General features: G+C 40.5%; 2 protein-coding genes across 2 annotated transcripts; one reads left to right on the top strand and one right to left on the bottom strand.

Moving 5' to 3' along the window:
* The first annotated feature begins 6,198 nt into the window (after nucleotides 1–6,198).
* Nucleotides 6,199–8,652, top strand: LOC104438010 (20 kDa chaperonin, chloroplastic). The gene is made up of 6 exons (XM_039309184.1): nucleotides 6,199–6,358; nucleotides 6,475–6,659; nucleotides 7,262–7,441; nucleotides 7,586–7,741; nucleotides 8,005–8,082; nucleotides 8,244–8,652. Exons 2-6 carry the CDS (start codon nucleotides 6,483–6,485, stop codon nucleotides 8,415–8,417), a joined length of 765 nt encoding a protein of 254 aa, XP_039165118.1. The 5' UTR covers nucleotides 6,199–6,358; nucleotides 6,475–6,482; the 3' UTR covers nucleotides 8,418–8,652.
* A 2,325-nt stretch (nucleotides 8,653–10,977) lies between these two features.
* LOC104438009 (auxin response factor 19) lies at nucleotides 10,978–20,025 on the bottom strand. Its single transcript, XM_010051071.3, is given in 14 exon segments — nucleotides 10,978–11,679; nucleotides 11,763–11,953; nucleotides 13,044–14,920; nucleotides 15,276–15,414; nucleotides 15,836–16,031; nucleotides 16,133–16,297; nucleotides 16,386–16,476; nucleotides 17,052–17,136; nucleotides 17,225–17,380; nucleotides 17,478–17,534; nucleotides 17,798–17,835; nucleotides 17,838–17,892; nucleotides 17,981–18,093; nucleotides 18,917–20,025. Coding segments are annotated over 14 exon segments (3,387 nt in total). The 5' UTR covers nucleotides 18,960–20,025; the 3' UTR covers nucleotides 10,978–11,498.
* Between the last annotated feature and the right edge of the window lie 7,965 nt (nucleotides 20,026–27,990).

The raw sequence follows: 27,990 nt of genomic DNA, 5'->3' as shown, positions 1-27,990 counted from the left end.
ATCCAATGCTTGATGTGTGATTTTATTTACATTCCCCCATTACACATCGAAAATCTTAACGCGTGAATTTAGTATCTTTTTTTTTTTTTTTAAAGTGTATTTAATTTAAAGTCTCCAAAAATATTTTCATTTTTGTACATATTTACTATGGGTTTTTAAATAAGTGCCCATAGAGCACTAATTAAATTTACTAAAGATGGAAATGACACCTCTCATGATACTATCAAGATATAGGTAATTATATATTTTAATAAAGACACTCACCTCAAATAGTAGATTTTAAATTTTCAAAGCACATTTAATAAGATTAAACACGTGCACAAGTTCCATTTTTCATTTAAAAGTCCATCAAGATTGAAAATTAAAGAATGCAATGCATTTATACAGTGCAAAATCATTTTTGTATGTCTATATTCAAGATTCAGAATCGCTGCCCCTTGATAAGATCATTCCGTAATGGTCTACTAGCATGTTGCAATTATAAATACGTATACACCATTATTATCGTATAAATGATAGGCGGCCATTATTTTCACCTAATGTATTACCAAATCATTTCCTCTTAAAATAGTTGACCACTATATCCTTCAAATTAGAAGTTCACTTTTAATTTTTCTCCCTCTATGTTCTTCTGATGAAAAGATCTTACTCTCCCTCCTTCAAGTGGATGCTTTAGCTGCAAATTCAAGAATGTAATCTAACCCTATTTGGGAAGTTGTTCTCCAAGCCACATGTTTTTTTTGAAAAGGCATGGAACCAACATGAGCTGAAGAAGAAAAGAGGTGCATGAGAGAAAATGCCATTTGTCATCAATACCACTTCCAATGAAACCATCACTAGTCACCACACCAAGACCAGCGCCGAAAACAAGATTCAATCACCGCCACTCTTCACGGGAAGAGATAATTTCTCTCCACTATCCTTCCTCCCTCCCTAAGAAAAACAAAGGGAAGCCCATGTGCACACTTCCCTCTCTAAAAGAGAACTTTCAAGGAGGTCAAGAAATGCCCTCCTAGGCAAGGCTTGAAGACCTGAAAGCAAAAAAACAGAAAAAGAAGCATAGAACACCATCCGCTTTGTGGATGAAACGAGCTTCGGACACCCCTGTTCGAGATAGTTAAGGAGGGTAACGATTGGGCTTTGGTGGCTAGCCCTAATCGTGAAAAATTATAAGCCACGCCAAATGAGGCTTGAGGCCTACCATAGTCTTCTTAATGGAGACCAAAAACAATGAGTCGAAGGTTGAGGGCGTTATCAAACGTCTAAAATTCCCAAATAAATTCCTAGAGAACTAGGAAGGAATTGCGGGAGGACTAGCACTTATGTGGAGCGCAGAGGTGGTCGTAAGAGTAATTAACAGCACCAACGCCTTCATCGACGTGGAATGCCAGGATCCGATATGCGGTAACCACATGCGAATTACCTTTATCTATGCACCAACCAATTATAGGGAGAAACTACTTTTATGGCAGAAATTAAGAGAGATACGGTCACAGAATCTACTTCCATGGATATGTATGGGGGATTTTAATGAAATATTATACGCTTGGGAGAAGGTGGGAAAGAAGGAGGCCGACAACTATAGAATAACAGCATTTCGTGAGGTTTTGAATGACTGTTCCCTAATGGATGTTGATAGTAAAGGGTGTGCCTACACTTGGGCAAACAACAGAGCAGGAGGGGACTTGGTAAAAAAAAAGATTAGATCGAGTAGTATGTACCATGGAATGGAGGGTGACCTTCCCAAATGCGGAAGTACAAGCTTTACCCAATTTGTTGGCTCGAGACCATAGCCCCCTTCTTCTTACGCTCCACCCTGAAAGCAAGAAAAGGAAAAACAATTCAGATTTGAAGCTTTTTGGCTGGAAGAAACGAGAATGCGGGGAGATAATCAAACGAACATGGACTGAAAACTCCTCAGAAGAAAACAGTTTTTAGACGAGTTCAAGAAGTGTCAAAGGAACTTGCTGCATGGAGTCGAGATAAGTTTCCTAATGCTGCCCGTCGGATAAAGGGAACTAAAGCGGACTTTAACGAGTTAACAAACGAGACCTCCCGAGAAAGATGTAGTAAGGAGGAATCTCATGAAGTGAAGGGCCAACTAGAAAAGCTATGGAGACAGGAAGAAAAATATTGGGGGCTTAGGGCGCGCATAAATTGGCTCAAGTGGGGAGATCAAAATTCAAAGTACTTCCACGCCACAACGGTACAAAGAAGGCAGCGAAACAGAATTGTAATGCTGAAAATAAATGAAGAAACTTGGTGCAGGGAGCCGAGCGTAATTAAGCAACATATTTAGGGCTTTTATCAAACACTATATGAAACGGTGGGTCGAGGAATATCCGGTCTAAATCGGTGCCCTAGCCCAGTAAATGAGACAATTAATGCTCATCTCCGGAAAACGTGAGTATGGATGAAGTCGAAGAAGCGGTTTTCCAATTAGGATCAACTAAAGCACCGGGTCCCGGATGGTCTAAACGGGCAATTTTATCAGCACTTTTGGGAGGAAGTAAAGCATGGAGTTGTTCAGCTAGTCCAAACTTTCTTTGAGACAGGCATCATCGATCCCACCCTCAATCAAACACATATCTCCCTAATACCGAAGGTCAAAAATCCAGAAAGCATATCCCAATTCAGACCTATAAGCCTATGCAATTTCATCTACAAAATTATTGCAAAAGTGATGGCAAACAGATTGAAGAGATGGCTCCCAGAAATTATCACACCCAAGCAGAGTGCATTTGTACAAGGTAGGCAAATCCAAGACAATATATTAATAGTGCAGGAAGTTATACACCAACTCCAGATCAAGAAGAAAAAAAGAAGTTCCAAGCAATTCTGAAACTTGATATGCAAAAAAGCATATGATAGGGTAGAGTGGAATTTTACGGAGGCATGCTTGCTGAAAATGGGCTTTAATACAAGATGGGTTGGGCTGATCATGCAATGCGTCTCAACAACCACTCTTAGTGTGAAGGTTAATGGAGAGCCAATGCAATTTTCAAGACCATCAAGGGGACTAAGGCAAGGCGACCCTCTCTCACCTTATCTTTTTATCCTAGTATCGAATGTCTTATCGTGGTTAATGCATAAGGCTATGGAAGATGGAAGCCTCACAGGAATAACCCTAAATAGACACTGCCCTACCCTATCACACCTTCTTTTTGCCGATGACGCTATCTTCTTCCTTAATGGGACTATCACGAGAATGCCACAACTTCTTGTCCTAAACCAAGTCTTGTTTTGCCACGGGTCAAGCAATCAACCTCAACAAATCAGGGGTTTGCTTTAGCAGGGGCTGTCCTCCAACTCTAAAAAGAAACCTCGCGCAAGAACTCCGAGTACCGATCATCGACAAAACAGGAAAGTATCTCGGAGTCCCGACGGACTGGGGAAAATCAAAAAAAGAAATGTTTGCTTGGATCCTAGCTCGAGTAAACATGAAGTTGGAAGGCTGGAAAGAGAAAGTTCTGTCCAAAGCAGGAAAAGAAACGCTGATAAAAAGTGTTGTGCAAGCCCTGCCTCAATACGCAATGTCAATCTTTAAAATACCCATCTCAATATGCAAAGCAATAGAACGAAGAATTGCATCTTTTTGGTGGAAACAAAATGACAAAAGAAATGGTTTGCACTGGAAGAAATGGGAAGTCTTGAAAATGAGGAAAGATGAAGGAGGGCTCGGATTTAGGGATTTGACAATTTTTAACAAGGCAATGCTGGGCAAACAAGCCTGGAGGTTATCTCAATCCCCATCAGCCTTATGGAGCAGAATACTAAAGGAGTCTACTTCCCTAACGGAGATATATGGAAACGGGGAAAGGGCGGCGCCCCTCATGGGGTTGGCAAAGCATTCTCGTGGGGAGGGAAGCGATTGAAAAGGAGGTGGAATGGAGGGTAGGAAACGAAGAAGCAAATCAGAATTCGAGAGGATAAATGGCTAGCATATGGAGTGATAGGAGGGCCGGCAAACAAAAATGAACCTAAAATGGTGGCCAGAACTTATCGAAGAAAGCGAGCATGAAAGAAACGAAGTCCAAAACTTGTTTGAAGACCGAGTGGCAAATGAAATCCTATCCATCCCTCTAAGCCCAAATCGGCGGGAAGACAAGTTAGTATGGAAAGGAACAGTGTGGGAGTGTACACGGTAAGAGCGGATACAACAAGGCGTGTGCGCAAACGTCAAAAACGTAACAAAAGAGCATCAAGTTCATCCCCCCTCGAACACTATGGACACAGCTATGGAAGTTATCCATCCCCCGAAGATGCGCATATTTGCATGGAGCATATGTCAAAATGCAATACCAACTAGAGAAAACCTCCAATGGAAACCATCACTCGCAACGTCACCGGAAACCACCGAGCAGTTCCTCCTCCAGTGGACAAAAGAAAATATGGACAGACCACGGATTAATCTCATGTGTAAACCCACGCACATATCCGGGTTTGATAAATGGTTGAAGGAAAGCTTCGAAGGCAACCACCATCACCGAGAAGGAACTAGTGGCGATGGTCCTCTGGTTTATATGGAAAGCCCGCAACGGAACCATCTTCAGAGCAAAACCGCCCGATCCGAACACAATCGTAGATCTTGCACAAGCAAACCTCTAGAATTTCATAAGATGGCACAACACAAGCGAAGCTAAGAACCCCACGTACTTGTACTTACCGAGAAGGTCGAAACTAAATGTCCTCCGGTTGGATCCCGAGGAATCACGCCGGACAAGTGGTGGATGGCTTTTCTCAGAGCCTCTTGGCCGTGCGAGATCGAAACCCTAGCTATTTTCTGGAACAGCGAGAAAGCTTTCGCACCCTGAACTAGTTGAAACAGAGAAAGTGCTATAACGGACCGTTTGACAGAGTACAAAGTCTTATGGGCTGGGCCGAATACCCCTAGAATGTGCGAGACCATCCTTATAATGCAACACTGGCCCAATCAAGTGTGAAGGTGGTGTATTGCCCTCGTGAAGATAGCGAAGAGTAACAGAACAAAAGCACTCCCTCAAAGGCGGATGTCTAATCCTCCTCCAGTTCTTTCGGAAATTTTGTGCTCGGAATTTTACTTGTCGTCTTCTTGTATTTCTTGAAGTTATGAATGAAAGTATCTACTATTCCGACCAAAAAAAAAAAAAAATTAGAAGTTCACTTTTAATTGTTCTCCCTCTATGTTCTTCTGATGAAAAGATCTTACTCTCCCTCCTTCAAGTGGATGCTTTAGCTGCAAATTGAAGCACTTTTTTTTTTTTTTGGAACCAACATGAGCAAAGAGGTGCATGAGAGAAAATGTCATTTGTCATCAATACCACTTCCAATGAAACCATCACTAGTCACCACACCAAGACCAGCGCCGGATTCAATCACCGCCACTCTTCACTTTTCTCTCCACTATCCTTCCACCCTCCCTCCCTTCTATATTTCTCACTAATGCCCTCCTAACGAGACTCGTAAATTATAAGCCACGCCAAATGAGGCTTGAGCCTTGGTTGATCGATCGAGGAAGAAGCCATGGTTGATGAAAAAGAAAAAAAAAAGAAAAAATATTTAAAAATAAAATAATTAAAAAAATCGATTTTTTTGGTAATTTTTCAAAAAAAAAATCAAATCAAATATCAAATGACATAATATATTTTCTAGTTCATTTTAAAGTTTTAATTAATTGCCATAAAATATTGTCATTTTCTTAAAAATGGTTTCTTTAAAAACATTTTTCAAAATCGTTACACTTTTTGCGAAACCAATAGAATCCAAGTATTATCATATTTTGATTTAGGAGATATGTGCATCGAAACTCCTAAAACTTATTAGTAAAATGCAATCGAATTCTAAAATTTTTAAAAAGTTCAATTTAGTTATAAAACTTGTCACAAAAGTGCAATTGAATATTGAAACTTTCAAAGAATGCAATAAAATTATAAAATTTGTCAAATTAATCCAATCAAGTCTATTCATTGATTACACATTCGTGATAAGTTTGAGAATTTAATTACGCTTTAGGACTTTATCGAACTTTCAAGACAAATTTCAAGATTATTTTTTTTTTAAAATTTAAATTTAATTATACTTTCATAATAAATTTTAAAACTTTTCGCTTTACTCCTTCCTCGACTTTTAAGTGAAAGGGATATTGGTATCAAGATAGATGGAATAGTGACAAAAGAAATAGGAAGCAGCCGTGGGGGGCTTGCTCAAATTGGGGTGAAAATTCTAGAAGCCTCTCTTATCATCTTTATAATAAAACATCTCGTCTTCCTCTCCAGTGCACACTACTAGGGTTTTTATCTTGAAACTTCCATCGTCACCTGCTCAAGAACAGCTCCCCTTCTTATCTTCCTTGCCCCACGCCAACCCTCATTCTTACAAGGTGCGTGCATCGCAAAGTTGCAATCTTTTCTCCCCTTCTCGCGAGCTTCGACCGAGCTCTCTTCGATTGGTTCGAAAAGCGACTGACTTTCTTCGTGATTCTTGAAAATTGGGCAGAGAGAGATATGGCGAGCGGTCAGCTCACGGCGCCCGCGTTCTCGGCTAGGTTGGTCCCGTCCTTCGATGGGCTCAAGCCGTCCACGGTGAAGTTTGCTTTCGTGGGTCCGTTCAAAGGTGGGTCCTTGGCGCAGAGGTCCTTCAGGGGGCTCGTCGTGCGGGCTGCCACCGTTGTTGCTCCTAAGGTGGGGGTTCTTGGGTTTTTGGGCTGACCGTTCGTTTGTTCTATCGCTTGTCGGTTGAATGGCCTTTATCTTGCTGATAATGAGGTTAATAGTTATAGCTTGAAGTAGAGGATTGTGTTGTTAGTTGAGGCGGCTTGTTGGTAGTCTGATATGATTAGTTCAAATTACAATGATTCCCAGTGCTTTTGCTTCCCAAGGGATACTGGAGTTTTGGGTTTCATCTGGGTAGAAGCACATGCTGATGTGTTATTAGGAGTGATTATTTCATGACTACCCCATGTAGGCATCTGCAGAGTTTTGAGTGTTGAATTGGCTGTGAAGTCAGTCGTGCTATTTGTTGATGATGATGCTAAAACATGTCGGGCATTGCGGAGAGTGTCTCTTGCTATTATTGTTTAGCTTGGCTTAGGAGAACTACACGATAATAAGCTAATGAGTGGGAAAAGGTAGTGGCAAGTCCAGGTTTGTGGTTCTTGGATTATGGGGTCAGTTGTGTTGTATAATTGGATGCTGCTTCTATGAAGTAGGTTGCTGCGCTATTATCTTGACTTTGATTTTATGCATTTAACGTTCTTGACTGACCCCATGCTGCAATAATGCAGTACACTTCTCTTAAGCCCCTCGGCGACAGAGTGCTGGTCAAGATCAAGACTGCTGAGGAGAAGACACAGGGTGGTATATTGCTCCCATCAACAGCTCAATCAAAGCCTCAAGGAGGAGAAGTGGTTGCAGTTGGAGAGGGTAGGACAATTGGAAAGTCACAAATTGACATCAGTGTGAAGGTAATTGTGTGATCCAAATATTGAGCCATTAGCCTTACACTGTTATTAACTAGTTAAGCTTAGACATCACAATAAAAAAGATAAAAATTGATTCGTGGCAAGACTATCTGAGCCTCCTCTGGATTTGTTGTGTTGTGTATGCAGACTGGCAGCCAGGTTATCTATTCCAAGTATGCTGGGACCGAGTTGGAATTCAATGGTTCAAATCATCTTATTTTGAAGGAGGATGACATTCTTGGTATCTTAGAGACTGAGGATGTAAAGGACCTGAAGCCCCTGAATGAGAGAATCCTAATTAAGGTTTGTTACATGACCAGGTGTAAATGCTCAGTTGTAATTACCACCTGTGAATTCTTAATTGAGTGCCGTGTATCATCAATTCTTTCTGGTAAAAGTATAATTTCCGAACTGGCATTTATTGTGCTTGGGTAATGGGGAAATGAAAAATCTGGTGAGTTCTTATGATATGTACACTCAATTGGTTTTTATTCACGTAGCACATATTTTTGTTGCTTGTTTGGGTTAAAATGATGTCTTCTATAATGTCTTACCTTTTCATGAAGGTTGCTGAGGCTGAGCAAAAGACTGCTGGAGGCCTTCTATTGACTGAAGCTAGCAAGGAAAAACCTTCTATCGGAACGGTATGTCCCATTTGTCCCTTTAGTCACACATGACTAGCATTTTGCCCATGCCTGCTTGCATGCTGTGCAGTGAATGATGCGGATGACCTATTACTAATAGCAATGTTTTTTCTGCTGGTTATTGTTTGCTAATTTTACATGTTCTGCTTACGATCGGACAGGTGATTGCTGTTGGACCTGGTCCTCTTGATGAAGAAGGGAACAGGAAACCGCTCACAGTCTCTGCAGGAAACACAGTGATGTACTCCAAGTACGCAGGCAATGACTTCAAGAATAGTGATGGTTCGGATTACATTGTCTTGAGGGCTTCTGATGTAATGGCAGTGCTCTCCTAGTCGTTTTCTATTCAGGTCTAGTTTCTGATTGTGCCATAAATGTAACTGAGAACTTTCGCGGCGAAATGGGGTGAGGTTTAAATTTTGATTTCGACGAAAGTGAAATATAATTCATGGTGATGGTATTGCAGCATTCCAATTCTCCGGGGGAGAACCTGTTACAACTTTTCTTTGGCTGAGTGAATTGAGTTATAACAGTAACTGTTGGGCGAAGATGAATTGCCTGTGTGATAAATCTTTTTATAAGCTTTTGCTTCTAGACCATATCTAGCAGCTTTGAATAGCTATCCATTCAAGTTATAACCGTGATGTAATCGGAGCTCCCTTCTAGAACCAGTGAGCTTCAGCACCCTTATAATAGAATTGAAGCAACTGGCAAGCTTCGATTTGCTTGACATTTTGCAGTTTCTCGAGATCAATCGAGCTGGATGAAAATCTGAAACATTTGTTGCTATGTTGAAATAGGAATGCTAAATTTATCGAGAGCTGTTAAAAATAACGATATGCTGAAGAGTATGGCAAAATATTATTTGATCAAATTATGACATCAGAAAGGTCTGCTAGGATTCTCCACGGTTTCGCCTCTGCTTGGGGCTTCTCGGCTGTCTCAACCGTCGCTGGTGATCTTCTCTCCGGTGTAAATTCTTTGGGATCCTCCGTCTCCTCTTCTCCTTCCCTCTTTCGTTCTTCTCTTATTCCTTCTAGTTCCTCTCTCTCCTCTCTCATTTCTCGCCGACTGACACACAAGTCACCTCCTCTGTTTTCTGGCAGCCTCTATGCGGTGGCCAGCGACTGGTGTCGGACCTTTAGCGGCCCTTGCCAGTTTTCTTCCTCTCTGTCCTGATCATATCTTTTCCTGTATTCCTTTTCCCTGTTAGCTTACGAGTTCGTCTGTGGCAGTCGAGAGAAAAGTCTCTGCTCTGGTTTTGGAAGGAGAGTTGATCACCCGTTGTTGGGTTACTGAAGACAACGATCATGGGCACATCTGCGTCTTCCTTGAAAAAGGCGGCTTCCTGTTGTTTAAGAACTCCCGGAAGCTTTTCTGACCGTCTAAAAGGGAGTCTCTCTAGTTCCTAAGGCATGGGAGCAACGGTCCAACTCTCATGCTTTCCCTTCAATGAAATAGCGGGAGATTTCTTGTCATAATGGAGATTAATGGAGGGGGTTCTCTGGTTGTCTTTTTGCCTGGGGGACTGAAGCAAGGGTTTGGTGGAAGGTGTATAGTTGCATCATGCTTCGGGCAAAAGTCCTCGGCTCTTGGAGGTTTGTCCAAGTCCGGGGAGTGACTCCGGCTCTAGGAATATATATCTATCAGCAATGGGAGGCTTTCCCCTGCGGCTGGTTGGAAATTGTCCATGCTCTGGGTGTTGCTCAGGAGGGGAAGTTTGTTCGAAGTCTGTTGTCGAGGTTGTATATGGTAGTAATAACGAGGAGAAGCTTCCTTTTGCCGGGTCGGAAGCTTTTCGCCCTTCTTCTTGCGAACAGCAAGCATTTTTGGTGGTTGAGTAGCAGACTGCAACTGTTTCTAACTAGTCCTAACAGCAAATTCTTTTCCCAGAGGTGGTGCGATTAGTTCAACAAATGCTAAGGCTGGAAGCTGTTCAGAATAGATTTTTGTGGGGGAGATTACGACGAGGTTGCATAAATTTCATCTGATTCATAGGAAAGCAGTTAAGCAACCTTACTATAATGGCGGTCTCGGCATCAAATCTCTTTTCTAGCTTAACAAGGCTCTTCTTGGCCACTGGTTATGGCGTTTCAACGTCGAAAACCATTATCTTGGGAGGAAAGGGGTGGTTGTTAAATTTGGCCTTGGAAGAAACTGACTGGATTTCCGAAAGTAGGAGAATAGCTCATGAGTGCGGTCTTTGGAGGCGGGTTGAGAGCTAAGCGGGATGAGTTTTTCGCTCAGACAAATTCTATTTCGGGAGATGGTAAGCAGATCCTCCTTGTGCTCGACACTAATTGCAGGAATATGCTATACGACGATTGCTTGCCTGACCTCTTTGACGTCGCCGGGAACAAAGAGGCTCTTCCGTGGGAAAGTAATTGCATCTCCAGGGAGATGCGAATTAACGAGAAAAGCCCAAGATTTCGAACTTGAAGCTTTGGTCGGCTTTTCTGGTCTGCTGTATAACTCCAATATTTCCCTCACTAGTGGCATGGTTTCTCATGGAGAAGTGTCAGATAATTTTTGTTCTGTAAAGTCTTATTATGGTTTACTTGAAAAGTAGGTTGAAGCTTTTCCTCGGAGAGCTATTTGGAAAGTAGTGAGAGTACCGACTAGAGTTCCATTTCTTTTTGGGAATGTATCCTCACATTTGACAGTTAATAGAGAAGAGGGACCGTGCTGGTCTATAGTAGATTTTTTCGTAAATTAGTCTTATAAACCCAATATTGCTCGCATGGAAATGTCTTCGTTTTAATTTTGATATTTCGCCAAATAAAATGCATACTAAAACCTTTCCATATGACTGGAAAAGAAGGAATGGATAAAGTTTAGTGAGTCCAGATCCTACATTAAGACCACGGTGAACCCGACCCTGATTGGACATAAGTGTAATCCAGATTGGGCCAAATTAACTTTGTTTCAGCTGGCAAGAGGGTGGCAGCTGCTGATGCTCATGTGACTGTTAAGATCACCATACAATTTACAGAGGGAAACTACAGTCAGCTTTCCACAAGTATATATACTTCCACTCCTCTTTTTCCCATGTGTCAATGAACAACTTCTTGCCACATCTATTGCCTGAATCTTCATATCTACTTCTACAATCCACAATAATAATAAAAAAGGTCACAAAAAGGACAGCCACTCTGGGTTAGCCAGAAGATTAATTTTGCACCGATATCTTCGTGAGTTAACAAAGCAATCCCCAAATTATGGCTTCTCATCCGCTTGAAACTGAAAACAGCTTGCTTGACCTTGAATCTTACCACGTGAATCTCTTTGGTCACAGTTCCAGCGAGCAGTTGATCTCCCTCTGCCAACCCGCGGGCTAAAGCATTGGCACTATCTACTAATCAATATATCACCTGCAAATCTTATCGGTTAAATGAGGCAGCCGAGTTATAGTCGTCTTATCGGTTAAATGAGGCAGCCGAGTTATCGTCGTAGTGACCTCTCCATGCGTTTCCGCTGTCGGTTCCACTAGACGCTTGGTTCGGAATGGGTACAAGGCCCAAGTCCCCATCCAAGCTCATTTGCTGTACTTCGGTAGATGACAGAATCTTTACGCTTTGAACACATGTTACAAATTCCCTGCGAGAGCCAGGAAAATTTTACAGTTTAGAAAACACAAAGCACTTCGATGCAAGACTTGAAAACCTGAGGATATCACTTACTCCCAAGGATCGTCACCAACAAGCAGTATGTCATTTTCATGATCCATGTAGACTAGCTTCCAATCTGTCCGATGTGGGTCTTCTAACTGTCCTTCAATTCCAAACATGCGAGCCAAGTCCCGCCTAAGTTCATCATAACCTCTATAACGGGTTATGTCGATGGATCTCCCGACGGAACCACGCTTTTGAACCTTCAAGAATTAGGACCACTTTTAGTACCAACAGAGGTGATGCAGAAAGAAAGCAAGACTTGCAAAATACCAATTGTGACAAGGGAAAAGCAGGGAAAATAATTTAAACTGACTTGACAGAGGAAAGCTAGGGACTATCTTCAATAGATAATCAAAGGATAGAGCATCCCATAACACTTGTGATACTATTTTAGCTCCAACAGCAGAGACTACTTCAGAAAGATATCAGAAGTTTAATGGTACAATAAAAATATGCAGTTCCGGTCTTCCATAAAGCAATAATCTGCATCTACCAGTATTGGTGTGACGAGTGGTTATAAAACAAACATAGAAAAAAACAAATAGAAGAGGAAAACATTGATACTAAGCGGATTTGACTTTTATTCCTATGCCCAATGCACTTTTCAATAGCTATAGATAAACAATAAAAGCTCAAGACTCGCTGAAGAGCAATAAGGCATATATGGGTACATCTCAGTTAGATTTTGAAATTTGAAGCTTCTAGGTAAAACCACACTTAAGGGGGGCAGGAATGAGGAGAGGCATTCTTTCACAAGGTCAAGAACCCATCCACACAAAAGCCAGATATATGCACTATTTATGCAAGCAATTTCGAATGTTTGTAGAGTACTAGGCCTTACCACCAAGTCACAGGCAAATTATTGGGTCACTGAGATGTTATGGTTCAAATGGTATATTCTATAGTGGCAGTGGAACACTAATAACACTCATAGGGGTACTTACCTGGGTGTCCCTCTTCTTCTTATTCATTTTCTTTTTTTTTTTTGGGGGGGGTGAGGGGGTTTATTTTACAGGATGAACTAGTTTTTCAGCGATTTGCATATTGAGGAAAAAAGCATGTTAGCACACTGGATTAGACTATTAGGAGGTGCCCCTATGTACGCATGAAGATAGATCTTGTTGGTGTAAAATGTAATTTCAATGCAACATCAAGATGTCCAGGAAGATATGATGCCAAATATATATTCCCTCTCAGATTGATTGATTAACTTGCCTTCTCCTTCATACGTGCAGGTGCTCTAATAAAAAGTTGTTTCTGCCAAAACTAAAGAATGTACATGATACAAACCTTGGTATATGTCCTCATACGTTGAGTCTGACTAGACCAAATTCCACCATTCAAAACCCCAGTGTCATTGATTGCAACATCGTTTGAACAGCCAGCCTTAAAAGGCATGCTTGGCACCCCAAACGACTGTGAACTGATTGCAGCAGTGGATAACTCGGTCTCGATATCTCTTGGAGTACCACCACCATAAGTTGAAAGCAAGTTTTGAAGATCCTTCTGAGAATCAAAACCCCTCGAAAGCAATGTATCAGCTGCCAAATTGTCGATATTAGCAGCAAAAGGCGAGGTGTTGCGAGGTTGTGATTGAACATCACTGTCCAAACAAAATGTCGGAAGCGAAAAATTCTGCTGAGCTGCGGTAGCATCTAGGCAGTATGATGTTGCAGATGATGACACTTCTAGGGGATCAGTAACAGAAGCCTTATATTTCAGTTGGTCATGCCCCTTTGAGCTTGGCAATTCATGCTTGATGCGGGCATCAGGCTTCATTTGATGTTCTTGAATTAGATGATTCATGGGTTCTATTAAAGATGAATCCCCAACTAATACAGGTTGCGCTACTTGATTCTTGCAGAGAAAGTTAGACGAGGGGATATGGCAGTTATTAGTAGAAGGAGAGGTAGAGCATGAAGGACCATCTCCATCTGTGAGCCCAGAGAGAGCTCTAACAGCAGTAAGTGCCTTCTGCTGTCCATAAAGGTGGTTGGGATTTGATGGTTGGGGTGGCAAGAGAGCCGGAGTGGGAAGGCTGTTGCAGACGAGCTGTTGTTGAGACAAAGGCATCTGATTCTGCGGAACAACTTGCTGTTGATGTTGCTGTTGCTGTTGCTGTTGCTGTTGCTGTTGCAATTGAGGCTGCAAAAGAGGGCCTGCAGGGTTGGGCAGTTGTTGTTGATGCTGCTGCTGCTGCTGCAATTTCTGCAGTTGTAGTTGAATCTGCTGCTCTGATAAATTCTGCTGCAATACCTGCGGAAGCTGTGGCTGCAGTTGCGGCTGTGCCCTTTGTGTCCAGCTCTGCTGCAGAAGTGAGGAAGGTTGCATCTGCATCGGCTGCTGCTGATGCCTCTGTAAGAGGCTAGGTTGCTGCTGCTCCATCTGTGACTGAAATTTTGAATCTTGTGATACAGATGTTGGATGCACAGGAACTTTATTGATACCGAGTATGCTTGGCTGGGATGGTGCATTTTGGGTGGTCAGCAGTTGCTGCTGCTGTTGCTGCTGCTGCTGCTGTAGTTGAGAGTATAAAGCTGATTGCTGCACCATCTGGCTGGGGAACTGATTAGATGTAACCACCCCACCATTTCCAAGAGGCGTTTGCACTACTTGTTGCTGTTGTGACGTTTGTTGTGACGGCTGATGAGGTGATTGCTGTTGAAACTGTTGTGGCTGCAGCGGCTGCTGTTGAGGTGGTTGTGACTGTGGCAGCTGTTGGGGCGTCTGCTGCTGTGACGACTGCAATTGCTGCTGTTGTTGGCGCTGCAGCTGCTGCTGCTGCTGCTGCTGCTGGTGGCCCAGAGGATTCTGCAACAGTTGCTGAAGCTGGTGCTGTTGAGACCAAGCCATAGACGGTTGCAGCAATTGACTGACTTGATTTTGTGGATTCGTTTTATTAAATTGAAGACCTTGGGTGGGGGCTTGGAAACTTAGCAATTTGGAGGGGTCGTCGATGCCAAGGTTATTGTGTAAACCAGTGGAAGAAAGCATTGGAGGTAGAAGTCCGGATTGAGTGGCTTGAAGTGGATTACTCTGCTGCATGCTCATCCACTGCATCAAACTCAAGCCAGGGAAGATTGAGTTAGGCGTGTCCTTGATGCCAAACTCATCTCCAAGCCAAGGCATGGCCCTCTTGAAAGCATTTTCTACATCAGACTCATCATCTGCCAAAACACGTCAGCGATCATAAGGAAGATTAGTAGAGAGGCAATCAAATGGATTATGTTATAACATATGGGCTAGTTATTGGTAATTACGAAGGTCCATTTTCCAACATATTTGCCAGAGATGCTACTACTCAAATCTTTTTGAATCACGAGAAGCTAATGAACCTAAACAAAGATTACAGGATACAAGGTTTCATTCTTTCTAGATTCACAATAATGACCACAGATTCTAAAGCTACATTTACAGTAGTGGCTAGCATATAATTAAACAGCAATATCTGGGTTCTTTAAAGCTCATTTAGATAAATTGTTTAGCTACAGTCAATATGGAATGTAAGTGCTGTGAATTTACCAGGCATACCAGGTTGCCTAGGAAACTTGGGCCGAAAAAAAGGAGGTGGACATATGTAAAAAGGAGTTACAACAGGCTCTATTTCCCACATTGAAACTCTGCTTGGTCGTTCACCGGCTGTCGACTCGTCCCACCCCACCTATAAAATAACAAATCAGGGGATGTCAAATTGCCAGATTTAAGCCTTGATAAGATCGGCAGCTGCATCAAGATGCCAAGGAGTCAAAATAAAAAAGAAAACAAAATCTAAAGTTGGACTCGCCTTAAGGTATCTAGATTCACTGGATGAAGACTTTGTTACATGAATCTGATGGGAAGATAAACTTAAGTAAAAACTATATATGATATCTCTTATACTTCCCAGCTCTCACTATTTGAACTCACCCATTACATATAAAACCAAATGGCAACAAGTCGATGCGCCTGAAAAAGGCATTCCAATATCTAATCAAACAAAGATCATGCGCCCGATCTTGAACTGAAATGATAGTAGCATAAGGATTCAAAAGCTAAGATGTTACAGAACCTGGCTAAAAGCACCTTCAAAAAAGAAATGTTACCTGGAGATTGCGCCACTGGGAGTTTTTCCATCTCACAGAATCCAAATCACTAATTCCAGTGATTGTACCCATGTATCTTCGGACTCCCGACTCCTCGGTCTCAAACATCATTCTGAATCTCATGCCAAGAGAAACTTGAGTATAAAATGCTTTATTGTACTTAGCCAAGGGGATCACGAATTCAGAAGGACTTGCCCTATTGAAAATGAGATAAAGCATTAACCGTTAGATGCTGTCATTTGCATAACATTTCTCATAGGAGGACAACCACATGTTAGAGTTGAGTGCTTGTACCACCTCGGATTGTAAAATATAGTGAAAGGGCTGTTGTTCGCCGCAGCATGAGCTGCAGCTGCAAGAATTCCAATATGCATGCTATCGCTAGATATGACAGATGAGGAGAGAGCGGGCTGCTGCCTATTAGCTCGCCTTATCCCCAATAGAAGCTGTGACTTTTCATCCCTTCAAAACCAACAAGATGGTTTTGGCTCAGAAACTGAAGCTATAGTAATTCATCCTGAATTCATTTTCCTAACCATCTCAGACATACCTAATGAAGAGAACAGAATCACCAGCAAAGAGCCTCTTTGTGCTGACAAAGACACTCCAACCAGTAGTGAGCAAGTGCCTTTTTGGCTGGCCTGCAGGTATGAAGCATGCAATTTAGTTTATATCTCGACAGTTGATACATCCCTTTTCACAGTGTATACACCAAACATCCAATTTTATTACCATAATTGGTTCATAGCTTCATGATAAGTACACATTTCTTTGTACCCTTAAATTTCAGCACTTATAGCAGTGCAGGTCCAACTACTGAGAAGCTGAATCAAAATTCAAAGTTTAGACACAGAAGACTGGAACAAAATGCTAAAGTGAAAAGGCTTCCTATTACAGCATCATAAAGCACACGTTTAGGTTGACCAGCTGGTCCTTGTTTTCCTCATCAAGAAAGGCTATAACTTCATGATACAAATTGTTGAGAAATATAGTAATGATACTAAATATATCTAAAAGGAAATAGCTTTCGGAAAAGGACATATAGACAAAAAAGAAGAATTTTTATGTGTATTATGATGAAATTTATTGTCACAAATACAAAACAGTAGGAGGGAAATTGGAAGACAACTCAACTTATCTTCACTGTCAAACTGAAAACAGAAGACATGAAGAGAAGATCAAAGAAATTGCAGAGTCAGCTAAATTGGAGGAGTACCTCGGTAAATATGTCTGAATGTCCACGAATTATCATGCAAATCTCTAGCCGTTAGCTCCTGGCAAGGTGGCTGCATAGTAAAATCCTGGAAAAAGAGCAAAAGAATCTGAGGTGAGCACTTAACGTTTCACCAGTGCACAGACTGCATTTCCAAATAAAAGCACCATACGCACTAGTGATGGGAAGATCTTCTCAGCAGCTCGACGAGGAACTGAAAATCCACCATGAGTACTTGTGTCGCTAGCCGTAAGCGTCTTGCAGAAAAACTCTGTAGGCTGCCTGCTTTGCTTGAGGCCCATATCAGATGCCAGTAGCGCCTCCTGGTCATACTGTAGTTGAAATTAGTCGCTAAGCACATTATAAAGCAAGGCCAAGTAAATTTCTTCAACCATTGTACCCAGTGCTCTACTATAATAGGTGACCTACTTTGCTTACGGGTTGAAGGGTCATTTGTGCATAGACTTCATCAGTTTCGAGATCAGCCTGTTTCAAAGCAGCACAAAGGATCATCACCTATTTGCATTGAAGGAACATGGATTCACAAATATGAATCCAGTTTAAATGGCTATAAACCAACAGAGGGATCCACTCTCACAAGGACTGAAGACATGCAATCAAAGAGTGGTTAACTTCTGGCACACAAGGGTCCGAAAAAAATGATACGATCATGCCTATCTACAGTATTAATCTGTCATGGTATTATGGTGCAAGCGATTTGCTCCAGATAGCAAGTGAGAATCACATACATGCAATGTCACATTGTGAAGCATGCATATCAACTTTGGGGCAGATTGGGGTAGCTGGGTACACAAGTAGTCTCCTTCTGCATTGATGCTGCAACCTGAAATATTAAACAGCCAATAAACACCACTAGCTTCATCATCAAGAAATTGAACACCCAGTTAATCCTCAGAGAAGAAACTGCATACTTGCTCACTGTGGCCTTGGGGAAAGTAGACCACGAGACTCCCAACTGGAGGCAAAGACACCAATGGCCCCGCACAAGCATGCCATAACTCTGAATTTATACTCTTCTTTTCACCTGTTCCGAAAGAAAGCCAAAGTTCTTAGAAAAAGGTAGGTAGTTATTTGAAGAAAAGAAAGGGTGTATGCTATGAGCGACACTTTAAAGAGGAGTCTGGAAATTGCAGTGATTGACAAGAAAGAAAGTAAAAAAACGTAAATGCAGCAACTCTACCATGATCATTTAGCTCTATAGTACCGGAACATAAGTCAGCAGGTGCCATTTTTCATTAGGTTTAGTTTGATAGAATCTTCTGAAACTATAGCCCAAGAAACTTGATTAATCCTAAGCATCTTGTATCAGAAGAGCGTTGTGCACGCATATATAAGGAAGCACACAATCTTTAGCAAGAATAATCTGTCATATTTTCTAGGCAGCAAGCAAAGGAAGTAGAAGACAATTAATATCTGAGACCAAGGAATCTTCTTTTATCATCAGATCCTGCTGCTCAACGTTAGAAACTTTTGAGAAGCAATCATCGTCCACCAACCTCATTTAAACTGCTTTCACCTCGTGCCCTTAGGCAGGGGTGGAGAGCTGGATTGCAAAGACTTCACTTAGATTCAATGCATTTTTGCCAGAAAACAACAACGTTGATCTTTCCCTCAACAACCATGAGCCTCAAAGGAAATGGAACTGCTTATCTTTTCCAATTTGCAATCTATGCAACTAAAAGTTGCTTCTCCATATGCAGCTTAAAAATTTGTAGGAAGCAAAATTCTTCGTATACAAACAACATTTTTAGTTTCATGGCTATTATCACCAATACGACAACATTAAGAGCAAGTCAGTAACACTCAAAGCAAACGAGCAAAGGACAGGAAAAGAAGATTATACGCACCTTCCCCACCACCAGCTAAAAATCCATTGGAAGGAACCTTCATACTTAGTATCGCTAATTAACTCCGCCAAACTTCTATTCTGAACCTCCTTTCAAGTTGGCTTCCACAACAGACCTTAAAGTACTTCACCATAACCTCCAACCCATTTTCCCAAAACAATTGCGGCAATCAATTTCTTCCAAATACAACCACGACACCATCTCCACACACGAAACCAACCAATCAGAACCCACCTCTGTTTCTACCCACCAAGTGCTTTCAGCTCAAAGACTACACCGGGGAAACTCTCAAAGCTCCCTCTTCAGCAGCCTTCAGCTGCTTCCCAGCTGAAAGAGAAAAAGAGAACCCCGCGACCCAAAAAAGATTTGCTAAAAGATTGCCACTTTCCCCACCAAAACCCGATTGCTTTGCACCTGTAAAGTTCCAATGATGCACAGAACAGCTGATTCAGCTAAATCTCCAGCCAAGAACAGATTCTGGGCAGGCTCTAATCCGAATTCTAGATCCCCGGAGAAAGAAAGAAGGGCGGGAGGAAATCAAGAACTGGGTAAGCAGCAGCAGCAGCAGCAGCAAATAATGGGGAGCCAAAAAAAAATGGAGAAGGAGAAGGAGAAGGAGAGAGACAAAAAGAGAAGATTTTGGGATTTGAGACAGAGCAAGAAAGAGAGAGAACTTAGAGAGAGAGGGTGGCCGGGATCAAGGTGGAGAGAAACTGACTTGTCGCCGAGAAATCAGAGACCAAGAAGGAAAAGCAAAGAGAAAAGGCAAGCAAAGGAGCAGAGCCAAGACAGCTTTATTTTTTTAAATGCTTATTGTGCTTTCTTGCTATTGTAACAGGCCGACATGAAATGGACTGAGCTGAGCATGGCATGGTTAAAGAAAACCCACAAATCCTTTTCCCATATTTTACCTTCTTTTCCCTCAAAATCTTGATGACGGACCGTGGAAATTTATGCACGGAAGCGCGTCGTTATATGCTTCCCCGATGGACATTATTTAACCTTCCTTCCTGCTCCTCCTCCGCCTCCTCCAATAATCAGTCCCCACAAACATCTTTTCGGCTCCTCAGATTCCACCTAAGTTTCACACGCCTCTCTTTGATGCTCTCTCTCTCTCTCTCTCTCTCTAGAACTAGATGTTAAAGCAAATGAAATTGCTGCATTGCACTGTTTTGGGTAAATTTTCCAGTGGAGCAAAGCCAATGGTGCATGGGGCCTCCTTTGAGAAGATATTCCCTAGTGAAATTCTCATGCCGGGACTGAAAAGCAATCGAGAGCGCGGCTCAATTTCTTGGTCTAATTCCACAACATGGTTAACTCAAAATATCATGCGTGATAAGAATTCTAATATAATCTGATTGATTCAAGTCTCAACTATTTTTTGACCAGAAAAAAGTATTTGTTTTTCTCCTAGATGGGGCAAATTTTTCTTCTAGGTTGGACCCACCTCCCACATAGAAATGGAAATTAAACTAAGCATGGTCTAATGATGCCCTTCTTTAAAAGCATTTTCTTTTCCCACCGCATTATCACCGCAAGAAAAAGACCAACTTATCGATTTCGCTAAACAAAGAAAGTCTACTCTCCGGTGAAAGAGACTCGAGCTTTTTAATCTTGCTTTGAGATCAAAGGAGGGTTTTTAACTAAAGATCAAGCAAAGGTCAGTCCGCATGATTATCAGCTCCATAAAGTCATCTTTAATGACGACCATCCATGCTTACCTTTTTTCACGTGGGAGGGCTATTGCTTCTAGTGAATAATTACTATTTACACACATGCGAAAACAGAATAATAATAATTAAAAAAAGAAAGTTTTTTTTTTTCGATTTTTCTTCAATTTTGACAGTATCGTAAGACATCGGTCGTGTATTAATCCAAAGAACACGTCCGTTGACTACATAAAGGCACCTTCTATTTCACTTGTCCAATGTCAAAAGGTTAATGAATATGCCGTCTTTGACCAATGGTTGATCAAAGAGGTGGAATTTAAAAAGTTAGGGCAGAAAACATCCTCAAATCTCCATTGAGGTAATTATATATAAACTATAAGAAGGCGGAGGTAGAAATCACTTCACTTTCAAGTCATATTGGAAAAAAGAAATATGTTACATTAGGGTTTTGTGTAAAACTAAGTTTCAATATCTTTTTTCATCACTAGAACTTTATTTGACTTGATCTAGCTCAGTTGCAATTGCCCTATATCACATATGAACTTTAGTTCAATGTGCAATATCGTTCATAAACTTTTAATTTGATCAACATGATCCTTAAACTTTTGATATATGTTCAATTTAGTCTTTAAAATATATGCAAACCTTCACTATTGATCTCACATTAATTGATGTTCAATTGAGCGTTATCATATGTTCATGGGTTGATTAAATTTATATCAAAAGCTCAAAAATCACATCGAATTAATTAAAAACTTAAGGACGACATTAAACATTGGAGTAAGGTTCATAGACTATAATGAATAAATTAAAAGTTTGAAGACAACATTGTTATTAGGTCAAAGTTCATGACCATTTATCTTGATAATACTCTATATAATAGGAAGCGTAGTCTTGGCCACTCGAATATTTGTTAAACCCTGAAACAAGCTAGTGAAATTGAGAAATTTGCAATATAAGACATGACCTTAGTTTAGCTTAGGACCCAAAAAATGTGGTTTTAAAGCAAGATTTAATTTCCCTAGCGTGGGAATGGGATTGTGCCATTGATGGCGACCCTACTAAACCAATCCCTTGTACGAGGCCAGCTAAAAAGAGGGCCATAGAAAGCAAAACATATTTTATTAATTTATTAGGGAATTATATATATTTATTACAAGAAAGAATTAATTATTTGGGGGGCGGGGGGATTATTTTTAAATTGTCATTAGGGTGGCCAACTAGCCGCAAAAGCAGGAGATCTTCACATGTCACAAGCATTGTTCTTCGGTTCCGGACATCATTATACTCCAATTAAAGTGTAGCTTTCATTGTTTATAAACATGCGAAGGGAAAAATTAATCATTGTCGAGATACTCATCAAGGGAAATTATTTTTATATTTTAGGGAATTAGGTATGGTTTGACAATTCATATGTCCCATCTAAAATAGGACGATTTAGGTATCAATTTGCTTTAGCTTTTCCCGGATTCTCAAATTCCGGGTCAATAATTTTTGCTGTCTTTCTTTGTCAGCTCAACTAAACGTCCACAACGAGAACACTAGTTAATAAGAAAAGTTAATTAAGCGACTCAGAGTATACTCATGGAATTAATGCATTTACATATTCATCATCCGATTACATTCGTGCCTCTTTTTTTTTTTTTTTTTTTTAACAATGATAAATTTTTAAGAGAAAAAGAGAGGCGAATTACTCGACCAAACTCGTTTTGTTTTTATTATCAATAAATAGTAGAATTTAATAAGTTCGGTAGGCTAAACAGTAAAGGAAAAGAAAAGGGAAAAATGACTTAAAGAGTATAGTCATCATTTTTCGATGGGTGTGAGAATTTTATAATGTTATATCCTTTTGGCTAATCTTCAGTGCAATTATGAAATGGAAGATAAACGAGGCCAATTGCCATACTTTTTCTTGTTCAAATGTCAGTAAAGTGAAACAAAATGCAGGAAAACAACATTATATTAAATCAAATATATGGCGTTGACATCTATAGCAGAAGTATCGTGGGTCTATCGTTTTCCCTTTATTATAATTTTTTGTGCATAATCTCTATGCATTCGATTTGCCACAAAGAAAGACCAACACCACCGCGTTGGTCATAGTCATACGGAGATATAATTGCCAAATCATTGTCGATTAATTATATTCTAGATTAAAATGAGTAATAGTATTGTGACCGGTATACGATCAACACACCAATAACCCTATTTCGCAGAATGTGTTTCTTTTTTTAATCTGAGGGACGGAGAGCAGTTCTAAACACAAAGAAAAACAAAATGACGAGCAAACTTAAATTGCGATTCCAAAGCAGTATCTAGTATTTATCTTTCTAATATAATCCTCGTAAAATAGATTGAAACATGAGTGGAGAACACAGGACTCAAATGAATCTCAAAATCGTGTCCAAACATATACTAGAGAAAGGACATTCACTCAATACTTGCGATTCAAAACCAACCTAAGATAAGATATGCATTGCAAAGATTTATCCCAATTACACCTATGATAGTTAAGGCCAGGCCTTGACTCCTACATCACTATTACCAAATCTTCCCTTACATGAACTACATCAACTTTAGAATTCAAGCACCGACTTAGATAGAAGCTTAAATTTCGAGAATAATTAGAATATGTTAAATTGATAGAGGTATATGGGCAGAAATTTATAATATGAAGCGACTAATATAATATTATATACATATATATATATACACATTTGTGTATTAGCATGCTCATGAGAAACCCTAGAATGCATGTGAGAGAGCACAGCTTTTGTCGGGCCAACCACCTCCAATTCCGACCACGATGTGGGGTTTTCATTGCTTACACTTGCGTTTCTTCTTCTCCTTCTTCTTCCTCCTCCTCTTGTTTATGTTCTGTTTTTTTTTTTTTTTTTTTTTTTTTTTGGTAAAGGTAAGAATCTTGTTTATGTTCTGTTTGGAAAGGAAAAAAAAAGAAAAGTGCCACCTCCTTTTTTAAGTGGTTATAGATTAACGTTTTTTTTTTTTTTTGACAAAGTTATAGATTAACGTTGATTACCCCCTCTTTCGTTGTGATCTCTGTAGGTTCTGACCTTTCTTATGGTACGGAATACGGACCCTGCTACCCTTTATTTCCACCAGCAAAAAGCATGCACGTGGCAAGAAAAAAGAATTTTCAAAAATGTTAATAAAAGGGTATATATAATTTGGATGACTTTAAGAAAAATGAATTTGAATTCTTAAAGATTGGGGAAGTTCTAATGTGATTCAAGGATTTATGAGGAAAATTACGAGGTAACCATGATTTGGATTACCATTTCAACCCTTTTAGATTAGGATAATAGCACATATAGTCTATGAACTTTTGTCCAAAATACAATATTGTTCATAAACTTTTAATTTATAAAATATCTTCAAACTTTGGCCCATTATATAATGTCATTCCTAAAATTTTAATTTATTAAATATAATCCATAATATAATCATTAAATTATATAAAAATATTTAAAAGTTCATAGATTACACTAATCAAATTATGTTTCAAGAATGTTATTGCATATTTGATTGAAATTCATAAATCACATTAAATCAATTAAAAAATCCAAGGACGATATTGTATAATGGACAAGAATTTATGGACCATTTGTGTCAATTTATTGTTTAAATTCTCATTATTCATTGTCATTCCTTTTGCATGCGCTCAGAAGAATATGTAAATGAATTTTAAAGGCGAGGACATCCATTTGATAAAAGGAGGGAATTTTATATGTAACCTCTCGGAAATGTCGAATTCTAATTAGCAACGATATCTAATGTTCTTTTTATTTAGTTATTTTTTGTTATAATGACATCAAAGAGGGGTGTTCCGTTTATAAAAAAGAACAGTGTGAACCCGAAAATAGCTTTCTGTGGAAATGTGGCTCGAGGGGATTTCTATTTCTTCACGACAAACAGGCAATCCCCGTGCGTACGCTGACACCTTAGTGCAGAGAAGAAAAGGATGGTGTGAAAATCATTCGACTTTTTGACCACGTTTTGGGAGTATATTTTAATGCGGTGCCGGACCACGAAGGAGGAATTGGCTTTTAGGGTTTGATAGGATGTGGGTCGCGAGAACGACACCAACACGTGAGGGTGTGAAATTTAGGGAATGTGGAGGAATCGAAACAGCATTATTTTCTTGGCAACGATAGATTTTTCTTGTTGAATACGATCGTCTTGAGTTCGTGTCGATTCGAATTTGTTAATACCCGCTTCCATGAGCATGGCAAATCGCGAGTCTTTCCCGAGGGGAGATTCAATATTTAGAATTCTAGGACATGAAGCATGTAGGCAGAGTAATCCCAAAATTTGCTATGGATGCTGCAACGTTTTTTCTAGAACTCAATTAGCATTGAAAAGTTTATGATTGAATTGATAACTGTATAATAAGTTCGCATCGATTAAATAATTCCATTGTAAAATCTCCTCTCATAAAGGTCCACCTTGTCAACTTTTCTAGCTTGTAATCGCACTATGATATGCGTATCTCATTCGATACGATTTGGTTGCACTTTGGTAGGTGACATATGATGTTACAAACCCCAGCGGATTAGGGCTATTGAGTTTGTTCCCACTAGTTGCAACCATGCGCTATCTCCATAGCTCAACGAACTCAGCATACGACAGCGACACGTGGCGGGCGCATTCGTTCAATCATGGAGGGCGAGAATAAAACGTTCTATCCAAAAATGAAAGTCGACAAGACACGACTAAAGACGACCAAGTCCATTAAGACATAAATCTCACGCTATATCACCTTTGCGTAGCAAGAGCAGCATATATGATTATGGCTTGTGCTATCGGCTGTTTCCTCACCACACACTTGTCATTTCCCATCTCCCATGACATCTTGGGGTGTGTGGTCATCGAATCGTAGCTGAGATTGGAAACGTACCAAAATAGTCTTAAATCTTTTTCATTAGTACCAAGTTAATCTTAAATTTTTAATTGGATTAATTTAGCCCTAAACATTTTTCATATTAATACCAATTCAGTCCTTCTGGCTAATTTAAGTCAAAAATTGCTGACATCACTGTTAATAGTTTTATATAATGCCATATGAACAAATTTTATAATTTTTTATATTTTTTCAGACTTTTAAAATTCTTTTTTTCTTTTTTTTTCTTTTTCCTTTCTCCTTACCCCTTGGCCAGCGAGGTCGCTGGCTGATCATCACTAGGCATAGGTTGGTCGAGGGGAGGGCCCCCATGCCCTCGCTAGCAACTGGCGAGGGCCGCCGCGCCCTTGTTGGGCCATAGGCGAGGGTGTCGGCCCCCGCCCAAATCCAGGCGAGGGCCCAAACCCTCGCCCCTTGGCCAACGAGGGCTGTTGCGCCCTCGTTGTCGGCCACAGGTGAGGGTGTGAAGGCCCACACTCGTGGTGAGCAAGAGCCGCGATGCCTCAAGTGAAGCTGTCGTGGCCCTCGCCTGGATGTAGGCAAGCGCCCGATGCCCTCACTCATGGTGGGCAAGGGCGTCATGCCCTTGCTTGGATCCGGGCGAGGGGCCATTGCGCCCTCGCTTGTGGCCGACGAGGCCCTCATCGGGCGAGGGTTTTGCCCTTGCTTGGATTTGGGCAGGGGCCAACGCCCTCGCTTGTGGCCGATGAGGGCGTGGCTATCCTCGCCAATGGCCAGCGAGTTGCGGGGGCCCTCGCCTGACCAACCTGTGGCCAGTGACCTCACCAGCCAAGGGGTAAGGAGAAAGGAAAAAGAAAAAAAGGAAAAAAAAACTTAAAAAATCTAGAAAAATATAAAAAAATTATAAAATTTGTCCATGCAAAGACCACATAAAACCACCGATGGCCATGTCAGCAATTTCCAGCTTAAGTTAGCCGGATGGACTGAATTGGTAGTAATGTAAAAATGTTTAGGATTAAATTGGTCCAATTGAAAAGTTTAGGACTGAATTAATACATATACAAAAGGTTTATGACTTTTTTTTTGTACTTTTCCCTAGCTGAGATACATGCTGAAATCTGCTGATTTGATACAAAACACGGTTTTTGATGAGCAGAAATAAATGGCAGCCAAAGGAATGAAAACCCCTATTTGTAACTAAAGACATCTCAACAACTCCACGAGCTATGTTTGCATCAAATAGGTTGGCTTCTAGAGGTGGCTCCCACGGTGTAATCTTAGTAACAGGTCCCCATGATTTTGATCGGTGCACGACACCAACATTATTTGATAATTCGACGCGGTCTGTGCATACGAACTAAACCCCGATAAATGGGAAATCTTCGGAGGTCAGACTCTACTTATGACGTAAGCTACAAGTCCTTCTCCATATCCGACGTGAGATCGACATGTTACGATCAAGGGTCTAGAATTTGTATTCGCATGTCGTTATGGATTGTCTAATTTGCACCGGTTTATGTTAGCACAAAGTGCAAACAACCTATTATATTAAAAAAGTATCGATTCATGTCAATAGAAAGTGTCGTATTTGATATCATTATCTTCATAATTCGTCTCTCCATCGTGTTCATACCGTGTGAATAGATCGCGTTGAATGTTATCCGGCGCGAATTTTCTCGAGGAAGCCACATGGGGATCCCAAGATTCCTGAACAAAACGGTGGAGAAATTAAACAAAGAAGGGACAAGTGAAGAATAAACTCATTCGGGATGTCCCCCTTGAGAATTAGTGTGCCCTTTTTTGCTTGGCTAATCATGGGATTATTCCTCCCACTAAACAAGAATTTCATGTGAGGAGTTCGGGAGCCGTTTCCGATGGGGTACGTTTTTAAGCGAAGAATCAGATGTTAGAATATCAAAAGACAAGGACACGACATCAATATCTCTCCTTTTGACGATTCACCCACCATTAAACACACGAGCCCTGGTCCCCCCATTCCCTCCTCGCAGATTTAGCATCCGTGTGGGGTTCAAGGGAACTGGTCTTATTGAAGAACGAGAGATGGAGGAGGGAGATGAGTACTGCTCTGATTCGAAAATTTAGGGTACGATATTTGAAAGTCGGTTTCAAACGAAATTGTTAAAATGTGTAATTCAAAAGTTTAAGTAAGCGAATGCATGAGAGGTGTTAAATTTGACTAAATCAAAACCGAATTTGACTTCGATACTATGTTAGAATGTTCGATCCAAAAACCTAATATTATATGTGGAGTGAGACTATATATATGTAAAGTGAATATGAACATCGTAGATAGGCAACGTGATATTTTAATATGGATGTTATTATTTATATACAAGTATTATTACTTTCCTGATCTATCTCAATGTTATTTACATGTATTTCAAATAATCGTATTGTAACGAGTTTTTGTTCATTTGATTCACTGAAAAGTAGCGAGTTGAGAGTCGATATGCATGAGAAAAGTATGAGCTAATGTTACCCTAGCATAAGATTTTTCATAT

Source organism: Eucalyptus grandis, chromosome 3 (assembly GCF_016545825.1).
Source record: "Eucalyptus grandis isolate ANBG69807.140 chromosome 3, ASM1654582v1, whole genome shotgun sequence".
In the NCBI taxonomy this organism is placed as follows: Eukaryota; Viridiplantae; Streptophyta; class Magnoliopsida; order Myrtales; family Myrtaceae; genus Eucalyptus; species Eucalyptus grandis.
This window is presented reverse-complemented; position numbering and strand designations above follow the sequence as displayed.